This window comes from Phocoena phocoena, chromosome 4 (assembly GCF_963924675.1).
Source record: "Phocoena phocoena chromosome 4, mPhoPho1.1, whole genome shotgun sequence".
Classification (NCBI taxonomy): Eukaryota; Metazoa; Chordata; class Mammalia; order Artiodactyla; family Phocoenidae; genus Phocoena; species Phocoena phocoena.
The window spans coordinates 140,658,029-140,671,280 of NC_089222.1; the positions used below are offsets into that span (position 1 = coordinate 140,658,029).

A 13,252-nucleotide genomic window follows, 5' to 3' on the forward strand; every position below is an offset into this window, starting at 1 on the left:
CCAAAAATTTATTAAAAATAAATCAATATTCTATTTAAAAATATTATATCCTGCAGTTAGTAAAGTGTCTGAGACACAGAAGCCTTTAATCCCTTTAAATTAAACATTTTTTTATCTTTAAAATTAAAAAAAATTTTAATTGTGGTAAAAACCCACTGCATAAAACTCACCTGCCTTAAGTGTAAAATTCAATGATTCTTAGTAAATCTACACAGTTGTGCAATCATCACCACTATCCAGTTTTAGAACATGCAAATCACCTGGAAAAAAATCCCTGCTGTCCTTTCTCAGCCAATCTTGATCACATCCTCAGCCCCAGGCAGATTAACTTTCTGTTACTATAGTTTAAAATCTACTCCTCAAAAGACACCTCTAAAAGAATGAAACGATAAACCACAGACTGAGAAAATATTTGTAAAGGATATACCAAAGAGAGGACTTGTGTTCAGAATGAACTCAAAGCTCTATACTAAGAAAATAAACAACTCAGTAAAAAAGGGGGCAAAAGATTTGAACAGATACTTCATCAAGGAAGATATAAGAATGACAAATAGGCATGTAAAAACCTGATCAATATGAGTAGTCACTAGGGAAATGCAAATATAGCAAAAAACTATAGTGAGATGCAACTACACACCTATTAGAATGACTAAGATTTAAAAGACTGACCATGCGAGTATTGGTGAGAATGTAGAGGAACTGGACTCGAATTCTTCCAAAATGTTAATGTAATAAAAGACAAAGCAAGGCTATGGAAATGGTCCAGATTAAAGGAGGCCAAAGAGACATGTTAATTAAATGCAATGCCTGACCCTGCGCTAGATCTTGTAATGGAGGGAAAATGTTACACAGGACATTATTCAGTCAACTGACAAAACTGGAACGAACACACATGGCAGATTAAAGTATTGTATCAATGTCAACTTCACTGAAGTTGGTGAATGTACTGTGATTATATAAGGGAATATTCTTAGTGATATTTTGAAAGAAAATGTTAATGTTAAAGTAGGTGAATATAAAAAAAGGGTACTGGGTGTTCTTGATACCATTTATATTTTTTGTAATTTTCCTCAGTTTGAAATTATTTTAGAATAATTTTTTAAAAAGAAAAAGCTAATGACAGTTTTATTTAGGGATAAATTTCTGGACATAGTAAAAGCCTGTGAGAATTTGAGGTCTAAATGAAATTTATTGCACTAATAACAATAAGAAGATTAACTTTTAACCTGTTGAATTTTGCATATTTAGAAGGGCTTAGCATAACAAAGAGACAAAAATAAAAACATTTTAAAGGTTATTTGGCTGTAGCAATATTTTTCTTAAATTGAGGTGAAATCCACATGACATGAATTAACCATTTTAAAGCATACAGTCCAGTGGCATTTAGTACATTCACAATGTTGTTTGACCACCATCAGGCAATAACCTCGCTGCTTTTAAAGATATTTAATATTTGCATTTAAAAAATTTGCAGAAATGCTTTATAAAAACTAGTTCAACAAGTTTAACAAGTTTAAAAAACAACAAAATAGCTTGAATTACAATCTATGATATTTTCCTCTCTGATTACTTCCTCACACACATACACACCACACACACACACACACACACAAGAATGCTTGAATACTCAACTACGTTAAAATGCAGTTTTCCGAGAGATCCTAATACTTCATTCATCGTTAGCTATCTTGGACCTAAAGCTGGCTGCCAACATATAGACATGTCCAGTCCTCTGACAGCCACTGAGCAATATGCTGGCTATAAAATTTGTGCAAGTGAGGTATCTGCCTGCGCTTAGTTTTGTGACAGCCAGTTACTGAAATAAACACCGCAGATTTTACCTAAGTTACTCTGAATATTGAGGTACCCCTAGTTCCCGGTGGAAAGATTGTCAGTCTGTTCTTCGATTCAACCTGGTGTGTGATCATCATCATCGTCATTTTCATTTAGTAAAACCAAGCCGGCAAAGCTAAGAAGAGGTAAATTCAGGTCCTGCTAAATTGTTTCTTCTCTTTGTCCCCTCTGTTTTCCCTGTTTTGGGAATAGTTGAGGCAATCTCATTTTCACTTTGCATTTCAGTGTTGCCTTCTGGGTGTGCCTGTCTTGAGAAGACTCTGCCTCAGGTGGGCCACCCTCAGTCACTGGCCCTAAATCGCTCAGTTCTGGGCACGTCTCTGGTCCCTGCTGACACTCCTCTGAGTCTCTGACGGAGAGTTGGTCTCTATTAGAGTACTCATTTCTCCAATCTCAGTCGTGATTGGTTTAAAATCAACATAAAAGTCACTGATATAGGGCTTGCTAAACACATTCTCTGCAGTCCTATGAAGAGGAATTGTTGTATTATGTTAGAGGTTCCAAGACCTGTTTGTTCTGAACAAGAAATGGTTTGATGAAAACCCCCAATGGTGTTAGTATTTTCTGCCAGTCTTGCTCTGGACTGAAATCCATTTGTGACATTATCACAGTCTTTATTTTCTGCGGGACGGATACTTTTTTCTTTTTAACTTGACGGCCTAGTGTGGTACTCGGATGGTGTTGGCAGCCTTTAATTGTTAGCGCACTTCTTAAGAGCTGCCCAGATGGAGCAGTAGGAGAGAGCTGAGTTGTTCACACTGGCCAGGTACTGCTGGTCCTCTCCTACCACTGTTGTACAGTCCAGGACATTCTCCAGGGTTTTCTGTCAAATTCTCGTCTCACCAGGAATTGGTGATCCTCCTCCTGCGGGGATGTGGCACTGGGATGGGGTGTGGTACGGGTGGGGAGCAGGCGATGCTCTCCCCTTCCGCCTGAAAAGCAGAGACTGGGGGCCGGGAGATGGAGGCTGGAGGATCTGCTGTCACTTTTCACGAGGTGGTTTCTACTTCCAATCCTTCCAAACCTTTAGTGGGTAGAGGAGCTAGCAGCCAGGCTGCCTTGGATGGTCCAGCGGGAGGGGAAGGCTATGGAGCAGAAGCAGTCTCCAAGCCTGTCTTTTGTTTTGGTCAGTTCAGCATCACCTACCGGCCAAGAAACCTCTCCATGGAAGTAATTCCCTCTACCGCTATCGAATAGTTTCGCTTCACATGTTTTCTTTAATCAGAAATTTGTAGAACCACAGCTCCTCGATTCATTCTGATTGGGAGTTAGTTCTCAGACTCCAACCAGGGCAGAAGAGGCAGCTAATCATCTTTTGCTTTACCTACTACACATAACCGTGAGTTAGGATTCTTTCGCTGTAAAACCTCATCTTCCCATAAATGTAGTCTACTTTATTACAGGCTGAATGTAAGCAGGACCTCAGGTATGCAGTTTTGTAAATTACTTAGATTTATTACAATGTTTAGCTTTGAAATGTAAACACTACTTACTAAAAACTACTTACGTTTTTCTTTTTACGGTTATTTGCTACTATCATTACCGTAGGCTTCTATTTACGGAAAGGTTTATTTAAAAATACATTTTTTTAGGAATAAAGGTGAGTCAGTTTAAAGAAAGTATTAATTACATAACCACACAAGTGGCTTGCAGATACAACAAAACCAGAGACACGGTGGAGGCCGAATCTGGAAAACAGGTTCCGCGGGGTGGTGGGGCGGTTGCGAGAAGTCTACGGAAGCCGGGAAGGCCAAGGGCAAGGCTGGCGTTAACCAGAGCCCGGAGCAAGAGACGGCCCCGCCTCCCCGAGTGCGGCGCAGTGCGCAGGCGCGGCGGCGCCCCTCTGCGGGCCGCTGGGCTCACTGCGCACGCGCGGCGTCCGGCTTGGTCCCAGGTGGAGCTGTTTTAGCCGAGTTGGCGCCGCCGTGAGCCTCCGAGATGAGCGCGGCCGAGGCCGACCGCTGGGCTTGGCTGCTGGTGCTCAGCTTCGTATTTGGGTGCAATGTACTCAGGATCCTCCTCCCGTCCTTCTCCTCCTTCGTAAGTGGCTATCTGGCCTTCCAGGGGCCGGTGGGGTCGCCGCCCCAGCGTGCCGTAGACACAGGGGTCTCAAACTGGCCGCCCGACGGCCGGATTCGGCCTGCAGAGGCGTCTTGGTTGGGCCGTCCTGTGTTTTAAGGTGTTTTTGAGTGAGTTGCTTGCGTCAAGTCGCAAAGCTTTACCCCCATATCCGGTTTTCTGGATTCTGGGGGAGAAAAAAAAGAGCCTGATAACGCTTGGCCACGTTTTCGCGTGGCAGCGGTCTGGAGTTCTCAGTGCCCTTCTGCCAGCCGCACTCATTTCCGTTATTCTCTGGTTCCTGGGGGCGTCGAGCAGCCTCAGGCTGCTGGGGTGGGGGCGTGGGGAGGGCCGGTGCCTGCAGCACGGCGTCCGGGGCTCCGGGAAGTCTCGCCTTCTCGTGTGAAGTGCAGCTGTGCAGGGTCCCTGGGGACGGGTCTCAGGATGCAGGGGTCCCCATTCTTGGGGCGGGAGGGGTTGGAGACAGTGTAGACTTAGAATCCCAGTGCTCTGTGATGTTTCTTGTACCCAGAGGAGCGACGGTCACTCGGGAGCACTCTCTGCGGGGCGTTTTGTCCATCATGAGTAATTTCCTCGTGTCCAGTCGCCACGGTTGCTGTGACTGTCATGCCATCTTCCTGTACCTCCCAGAGGAGGTGTGTTTGACTCAGAGTCTAGTAGTTGTCTTAAGACACCCAGCTAGTGATTGCTGGGGTGGAGGTTTGATCCTTGGTGTGTGATTCTCCGAGGTCTGCCCCTCTGCCTGTTGGAGCGTGAATAGGGGGTTTGGTGGCATATTTGATGGGAGGTGTGTGTGGAGAAGGTGAGGAGCTGTTCTCCGCGGAAGGGCGCCCTCTGTAGGCCGACAGTGGGAGTGAGGGGCTGTCTGACTTAGGCCGAGACTCAAAGATGGGGTGCACACACTGTACCAGTGTCCTGGTAACTCAGTTCTGCTTTTCTCTCCTGGTATAAATTGGTGGTGGTGGTGGGGTATATAAGACTAGACAGGGTTTCTACTTCTTTTTGTTCTACTCTACTGGTATCCATTGGGTGCCTGTTTTGTGTAAAACTCTGTTCTAGGACCTTATCACCCAAGTTGTCCTGAGCCAATTCTCTCTTAATCCCATCCCCCGTTGGGAATCTTTCCTGATGCTTCCTTGTCTTTAAGATGGTGTCCGAAGTACTCAGCATTGCATAAAAGACCCTTGAAGAGTAGGCCCCAGCCCACTTTTCTTTTTTCTTATTTTTTAAAAATTGTGGTGAAATATACATAAGATTTACCATTTTAACCATTTTTAGGTGTACAGTTCAGTGGTACTGAGTGCATTCACATTGTTGTGCAACTGTTCATCACCCTTCGTCTCCAGAGCTGCAGCTTCCTAAACTGAGACTCTGTCCCAGGTAAACGTGGGGCGTTATCCACATGGCCCTTCCCCCAGTCCCTGGCAACCACCATTTTACTTTCCGTCTCTATGAATCTGACTCTTCTAGGCACCTCATATAAGTGAAATCATATAATATTTGTCCTTTTATGTCTGGCTTATTTCACTCAGCGTAATGTCCTTAGGGGGTTCATCCCTGTTGCAGCCTGTGTTAGGATTTCTGTCCTTTATAAGGCTGAACAATATTCCACTGTATGTATATACCACATTTTGTTTGTTCATTCATCTTTTGATGGACATTTGGATTGTTTCTGCCTTTTGACCATTGTGAATAATGCTGCTAGAACATTCGTGTACGAGTGTTTATTCAAATCTTTGCTTTCAGTTCTTTTGGGTAAATACCCAGAAGTGGAATTGCTGGATCATATGGTAATTCTGTTTTTAATTTTTTTGAGAAACTGCTGTACTGTTTTCCACAGTGGCTGCATCATGTAAATTCTCACCAGCAATGCACAAGTGTTCCATTTTCTCTACATTCTCCAACACTTGTTATTTTTAGTTATTATTTTTCCTTTCTGGATAATAGCCATCCTAATGGATGCAAAGTGGCTTCTCTTTGTGGTTTTGAGTTGCATTTTCCTAATGATTAGTTATGTTGAACATTTGTTTATTGGCCATCTGTATATCTTTGAAAAACAGTCTGTTCAGGTCTGTGGCCCCTTTTCTAATGGGGCTGCAGCAGCTGTCCCTAGGGGAAGGGCACTCTCTGGAGGCCCACATCCAGTGTGAGTGGCTGCGTTTTTGTGGTTAAGTTAGGAGTTCTTTATATAGTCTGGATATTAGCTCCTTATCAGATATATGATTTGCAAACATCTTCTCCCATTCTGTGGGTTGCCTGCCCATCTTACTTGCAGTATCACTTCGATTCTTCCTATGTACCCCATCTCATTTCACCTTATATTGGAACCACACACACAAAACTAACCTCAATTGCTGAAAGAGGCTGTGTTGGTTTTGTATTCCTCTGTGAATTGTTCCTAGTTTCTCATAAGCTGAGGGGGAAGGAGGAGAGTGTTTGGGATGTGGCAGTGGCTGTAAATAAGAACTGTCATCACCTCTGGCTCCTTCACCAAGCTTTCACCAAACCTGTGTCCTGCAGCTAGCACACTCTCGTAAGAAGTTACTGCTGCAGTCTACACATGCACGAGGTTTGTGCCTTATCAGGGTGGCTGTTTGTCGTTCAGGTGAATGAGCACTGGGTTTGTCCTTGGACCTGTGTCACGTCCTTTGCTGCATCCTACCGGCTATGTAACCTCTCTAACCTCCAACCAGTTAGCCTTCTTAGACCCATTTTCCCTTGCTTGTAACACTGTCAGAATTGTTAGCCAGGTTCAGAAGGATAACATTATCCTGGCAGAGTACAGTTGCTGGTGTTCAAACAGGGAAAAGTAATAAAGAGATATGGTTTGTGTTGAGGGTCAGTGAAAAGCTGTAAGGAACGCGCTGGTCCCGTGTAGGGTAAAATGCTGCTGCTTCTCGACCCTTACAGGCTGCCCCATTACAGGCGCTGATCTGAGGATGCAGGTGGGAAAGACTCCAGTGAGGATCAGTTTGACTGGGAACGGGCCATGTCCCCTGCACCTCAGACTGTAGCCTTCCTTCCAGGGTTTCCGAAGCTTCTTCCCTTCAGTCAGAGCAGGGAAGGGGCGCACCTTCCCATTTGAGGAAGTCTCTCAAGTTCAAGAAGTCCTCTCCCAGCAGAGTGCTGCAAGGTCCTGGAATGGGACCTCAGCCAAATACTGGGGTAGGGGCTGGGTGCCTGGGTAAGGACGCCCAATCCTCGGCGTTGACTTGGTTAGAATTTTCCTGCGAGTTCTTTCATGTTTCCTTTCCAGCCACAGGACGCATTTGCAATCCAGCACAACCAAAGGCGGAGGCAGAGGGGACAAAGACCACCTTGCGGAGCGCCCCCCTCCGTGGCCGGAGGCGCGCTGTGCAGGCGCCCCGGGCCCCAGGACGGCGCGGCCGAGGGCGGGCGGAGCTCCTAGTTAGCCATGTGCCCTGCGCAGGCGTGCCAGGGCCGATGCGCTGGAGGGCGGCCTGCGGGTTGCGGAGAGATGCGTGCACTGCGCAGGCGCCCTAGGACTGGTGTGGCGGAGGGAGGGGTGAGGGTCCGGGCGAGGCTTGTGCCCTGCGCAGGCGCCCCAGGACCTATGTGCCGGAGGGCTGCCTGCGCGTCCCCGAGAGCCGCGTGCGGTGCTCAGGCGCCAGGGGCCACTTCCTCACAGACCCCCTGCTTTGCAGACCTTGAGCGTGGGTGCAGTGCAGGCTGTCCTCTGGGACTTGGTGTGTGGGACGGGCCGCCACTTTTGTGTTTGACAACTTCAAAATCACTTAACTTGCTGCTCTAAAAAAGGGGCCGCTTCCCTTTTCTCTTTAGGGGCCTGGGCCACTGAGGTGAGGGGTGGACACTGCAGGGCCTGCCGCTGCGGGCCTTGCTGAGACCCTCCCCGTTTCCAGGGAGCACGGTCGCCTAGAGAGTTCTTGCTGTGGACCAGCATGAGCCCCAAGTGCTGTTTGAGGAGGTGACAGGGGCGGCGAGGGGGGTTGAGTGCGCACGAGCAGGTGTGGCCTGGCAGATGCGGACTCCCCCGTGCCGGGGACCAGGGCTGCGAGGAGTGGGCCCGACTTGGCCGATCCTGGCTGAGGGGCATGTGGGGTTGTTCTGGGCCTTGGGCCCTTCCCCGGGTGAGGGCTCTCCCTGCGGTGTTAGGGACACGCCTGAGCCGCCATTCCCAGGGATGCCGGCTGTGTTCCGGGAGGGAGGAGCCTTTGGGCTGTAAATGTCGGGCACGATTTTCAGATGGGACTGGTCCAGAGAGTTGCCAGCCATTGAGTGGGGGAGTGAGGATTTGAACAACCCCAGTGCCACCCAAGTCCTGGCATTTTGTTGGCAGAGGGAGTGTCCAACTTGGACAGGATCAGAGCGTGACTGAGGAGGACACTGTGATCTCACACAGGCAGAGGGCCAGCGTCTGGGGACAAGAGAAGCAAAGGATTGGTTCTGCCCTTGTTTTCTCTCCAGATTCTCCCACCGGATTTTTTTTTATGATAAGCAAATTTTGTTTGTTTGTTTGTTTGTTTATTGATTGATGGCTTGCGGGATCTCAGTTCCCTGACCAGGATTTGATCCTGGCCAGCAGGCAGTGAAAGTGCCAAGCCCTAACCACTGGACCTCTGGGGAATTCCCTCACTGATCTTTAAAAACTTATTTTCTTTTCTGCTTTAGAATTACTTGTGGACCCATCTCCAGGTGTTTGAAAAACCATACCCTACACAGTTTATCAGCTTCTGTCAAGTGGGAGATTTAATACACCTTTGAGTACATAAAAACTTCAGGGGACTTCCCTGGTGGCACAGCGGTTAGGAGACTACTGAAGCCTGAGCGCCTAGAGCCCGTGGTCCACAACAGAAGAAGCCACCGCAATGAGAAGCCCGTACCCTGCAAGGAAGAGTGGCCCCCGCTCGCCGCAACTAGAGAAAGTGCTCATGCAGCAACGAAGACCCAACGCAGCCCAAAAAAACAAATTAAAAACCTCATAGAAATTAAAAAAAAAAAAAGACTTAAGATATATATTTTTAAAATTTATTTATTATATTTATTTATTTTTGGCTGCTTTGGGTCTTCGTTGCCGTGCGCGGGCTTCTCATTGTGGTGGCTCCTCTTGTTGCGGAGCACGGGCTCTAAGCGCGCGGGCTCAGTAGTTGTGGTGCGCTGGCTCAGTAGTTGTGGCTCGCAGGCTCTTGAGTGCAGGCTCAGTAGTTGTGGTGCACTGGCTTAGTTGCTGCGTGGCATGTGGGATCTTCCCGGACCAGGGCTCAAACCCGTGTCCCCTGCATTGGCAGGTGGATTCTTAACCACTGTGCCACCAGGGAAGCCCCAGATGTTTATGTCTTAAAAATTAATATTGGGACTTACCTGGTGGTCCAGTGGCTAGGGCTCCATGCTCCCAGTGTAAGGGGCCCAGGTTCGATCCCTGGTTGGGGAACTGGATCCCACATGCCGCAACTAAGACCTGGCGCAGCCAAATAAATAAATATTAAAAAAAATTAATATTAAGAACATTTAAAAAATTCAAATCTCCTTAAATCTTACATTTCAATTCATAATTCTAGTATATTTTAACAGTTATTTGTAAGGAGGTCTTGGATTAATGTTGGTACCTATTTGCAAACTTAAAACACTTCCAAATTTTCTTTTTTTTTACTTGTAGATGTAATATATTCATTTTTTCTTCAAGCGCTGCATTTCCTAATTTTAACCACAAATCTCTTCAGTTCCCCTCAAGTTTATTCTCCTGCCCTCACTCACTTTCCACTCCTGAGTAACCATTTTTGGCCTTTCCAGTTTTTAATTGTTTTATGTACAGCGTACCTCAGAAATATTGCGGGTTTGGTTCCAGGCTACTGCAATAAAGTGAATATCGAAGTAAAGTGAGTCACATGCAATTTCTGGCTTCCCAGTGCATAAAAAAGTTACGTTTACACTAGAGTCTATTAAGTGTGCAATAGCATAGCATTGTGTAAAAAAAGTGTACATGCCTTAATTAAAAAATTGTTTATTGCTAAAAAATGCTAACCATCATCTGAGCCTTTAGTGAGTTGTAGTAGTAACATCACAGATCACTAATCAGGGAATACCCTGCTGATCCAGTGGTTAGGACTCTGCCGTTTCACCGCTGAGGGCTGGGATTCGATCCCTGGTCCAGGAACTAAGATCCCGCAAGCCCCGTGGTGTGGCCTAAAAAGAAAAAATCACTAATCAAAGAACACCATAACAAATATAACAATAATAAAAATGTTTGAAATATTATGAGAACTACCAGAATGTAACACAGAGACGTGAAATGAGCAAATACTGTTGAAAAAATGGTGCCAATAAACTTGGTTGTTGCAGGGTTGCTACAAGCCTTCGATTAAAAAAATCTGTGAAGCACAGCCTGTATTCTCTATAATGCTATGTACGTAATGTGTTTGCCCCTCTATTTCTTTTTTTTTTTTTTGATTTATTTTTCGCTGCGTTGGGTCTTTGTTGCTGTGCGAGGGCTTCTCATGTGGTGGCTTCTCTTTTTGCGGAGCATGGGCTCTAGGCGCGTGGGCTTTGGTAGTTGTGGTTCACGGGCTCAGTAGTTGTGGCTCGCGGGCTCTATAGCGCAGGCTCAGTAGTTATGGCACATGGGCTTAGTTGCTCTGCGGCATGTGGCATCTTCCTGGACTAGGGCTCGAACCTGTGTTGCCTGCATTGGCAGGCAGATTCTTAACCACTGCACCACCAGGGAAGTCCCCCCTCTATTATCTTTTTAAATCCTAGTTGTTGTTTTTTTTTTTTGCGGTATGCGGCCCTCTCACTGTTGTGGCCTCTCCTGTTGCGGAGCACAGGCTCCGGACGCGCAGGCTCAGCGGCCATGGCTCACGGGCCCAGCCGCTCCGCGGCATGTGGGATCTTCCCAGACCGGGGCACGAACCCGTGTCCCCTGCATCGGCAGGTGGACTCTCAACCACTGCGCTACCAGGGAAGCCCTAAATCCTAGTTTTAAGAGTCAGGTTTATTGACGTTTAATTTGCATTCAGTGAAATTCACTTCTTGTACATGGGCAGTTTGATGAGTTTTGGCACACTTAATCAGGGTAACCACCGAAACAATCGAGGTAAAGAATATCTCCATCACCTCTGAAAGTCCTTTCCCCACCCTGCACCTGTTTTTTTTAAAATCAAATTAAAAAAAAATACACCTTTATTTGAATTTTTGGCTGTGCCTCACTGTTTCACATGGCATTCGGGAATCTTAGTTCCCGGACCAGGGATCGAACCCACGCCCCCTGCAATGGAAGCGCAGAGTCTTAACCACTGGATCGCCAGGAAGTCCCTGCCCCTGTCTCTTGATTTACAAAGTTTAAGCAGCATCTATGAACTCCTTGCTCTTTAAGATGATTCTGTGATTTTTAAAGATAATTTGGTGCATTCCTGTTTTCTGCCCTAGGGTGGATCTGGCTAGAGTGTATGTCCTTGGCCAGCTCGAACTGAAGAGTCACCCTACTGTGCACCAGGCAGGGGGGATCAGGGGCTAGAGGAACAGACTGATTTATTGTGCACCAGCTATGTACCAGTACAGGGAAATATATTAATATAGTTTATTAATGTATCTTTATTAATATATTTTTAAGAATGTGAAACAAACACAAACGTGCAAAAAAAGTTATCCATTCATTAGAAAGAGCTGGTTTTGTTTCCTGAACCATTTGAAAGTAAGTTGTCAACCCGAGTGCCCTCTTTCCCCAGTACATTAGTGTATAAACAGTGGCCTTGGCCGCAGTACAGCTGTCAGGTACAATCCTCCCGTCACGTTCAGGGTTTCCTCGTCCCAGTGACGTCCTTTGTAGCAGAAGGACCCCAGTCAGCACCATGTATAGCGCATACTTGTCATGTCTCTTCAGTCTAGAAGGAGTCTTGGTCTTGCCTTGAATTGCGAGGATGACATTTCTGAATGTCGCAGGGCAGTGACTTTGCACAATGGCCTCCTGTGGACATCTTTGTCCAGTGTTTGGCGAGGATGTCACATAAAGGATGCTGTGTTCTCTTTGCATCTCACCAGATACCGTGGGCGTTGATTTGGGGAGGTACACTCATCACTCCAGGTCAGTCCCTGAGGAATTCTCAGTCCCCTAGGAGGTCGCCCGTGGACCTCCCCGTGCTGGTGCGAGTGTGGTCCCCTTGCTCTCCCCTCGCTCTCCTGGGACCCTCACCTGTCCCGGTGGGTTGTTGGGCGCTACCTGGCAGCCACTGCATGTGTAGCCCGGGCCGCTGGTGGTGTCCTGGCCGGTGTGTGTGTCTGTGGGGGGGCGTCTGGGGACGGTGCGGGCAGCTGTCCTCACACTTGGGTCCCCTCCACTGTCCGGGCGGCCAGGAGGGCGCCTGGGCCGGTCGTGTCCCACGTGGGGCCTGGCAGTCAGAGGCTCCTCTTCACAAACATTTACGTCTGTTATTTCATCTGTCTGTGTATCTATGGAAAACCACGAGGTCACACCTGTGCCTCCAGTTCTCATCCAGTCCCACGGGATTTATTCTGGTTCTCTCCCGATGCATGTTTCTCACTCCCTTTTCTCACAGTGAGAAAACTGGCTCACGGTATCCTCGGTAGGTGTCCGTGACTTGTGCAATCCTTTGTAACTCGCCTTCGGCCTCCACCACCACCTCCTCTTGTCACGTGTGCCCCTCCTGCTGTGGGACCCCGACTCTCACACCAGGCAGCCCCTCTGCGGGAATGCCCTCTTCACCCGCCATCGCTTCATCCCTGACCGCCGGCACTCCCCTTGCTCGGCCCACCTAATTTAGCACAGAATTCTACAGGAATGAGGGGCGTGCACGGTCCTTGTCACCTGAATGAAGCTCTCGGGATGGAATCAGTTTTCACCCTGTAATCACAATTTTGCAGTAAAAGTGAAGGATACATACATTTGTGCTGTAGCAGTCCGTGGGCATATCTGCAGAAGGAAAAACGTAACTGAATAAAGACTCACGGGGCGGGGTGGGGTTGGGGGGAGTTTTCGTTTCTGTGGTCGGGGGCAGCAGGACCGGGACCGGGCAGCAGAGCCTGGCCGTGGGGGTAAAGGGCAGCGTGCCCAGCTGCAGGAGGCAGCAAGCGGATGGGGGGGGGGGTGGGGGAGAAGGCTGATCCCGGCTGCCACCTCCACCAGATGTCCAGGGTGCTGCAGAAGGACGCGAAGCAGGAGTCACAGATGCGAGCAGAGATCCAGGGCATGAAGCAGGAGCTCTCCACCGTCAGCATGATGGACGAGTTTGCCAGATACGCCAGGCTGGAGAGGAAGATCAACAAGATGACTGATAAGCTCAAGACTCACGGTACTGTTCTCGTGTGTAGCACGGGAAGCTTCGTACGA

General features: G+C 47.7%; 1 protein-coding gene across 1 annotated transcript in view; it reads left to right on the forward strand.

The window, feature by feature from the left end:
* Nucleotides 1-3,743: 3,743 nt before the first annotated feature.
* GET1 (guided entry of tail-anchored proteins factor 1) overlaps nucleotides 3,744-13,252 on the forward strand; it is a 16,251-nt gene continuing 6,742 nt past the window's right edge. Inside the window, exons 1-2 of the mRNA XM_065876047.1 lie at nucleotides 3,744-3,894; nucleotides 13,049-13,214. Of these exons, the coding sequence (XP_065732119.1) occupies nucleotides 3,793-3,894; nucleotides 13,049-13,214 (268 nt within the window). The 5' untranslated portion in view covers nucleotides 3,744-3,792. The remainder of the gene's footprint in view (nucleotides 3,895-13,048; nucleotides 13,215-13,252) is intronic.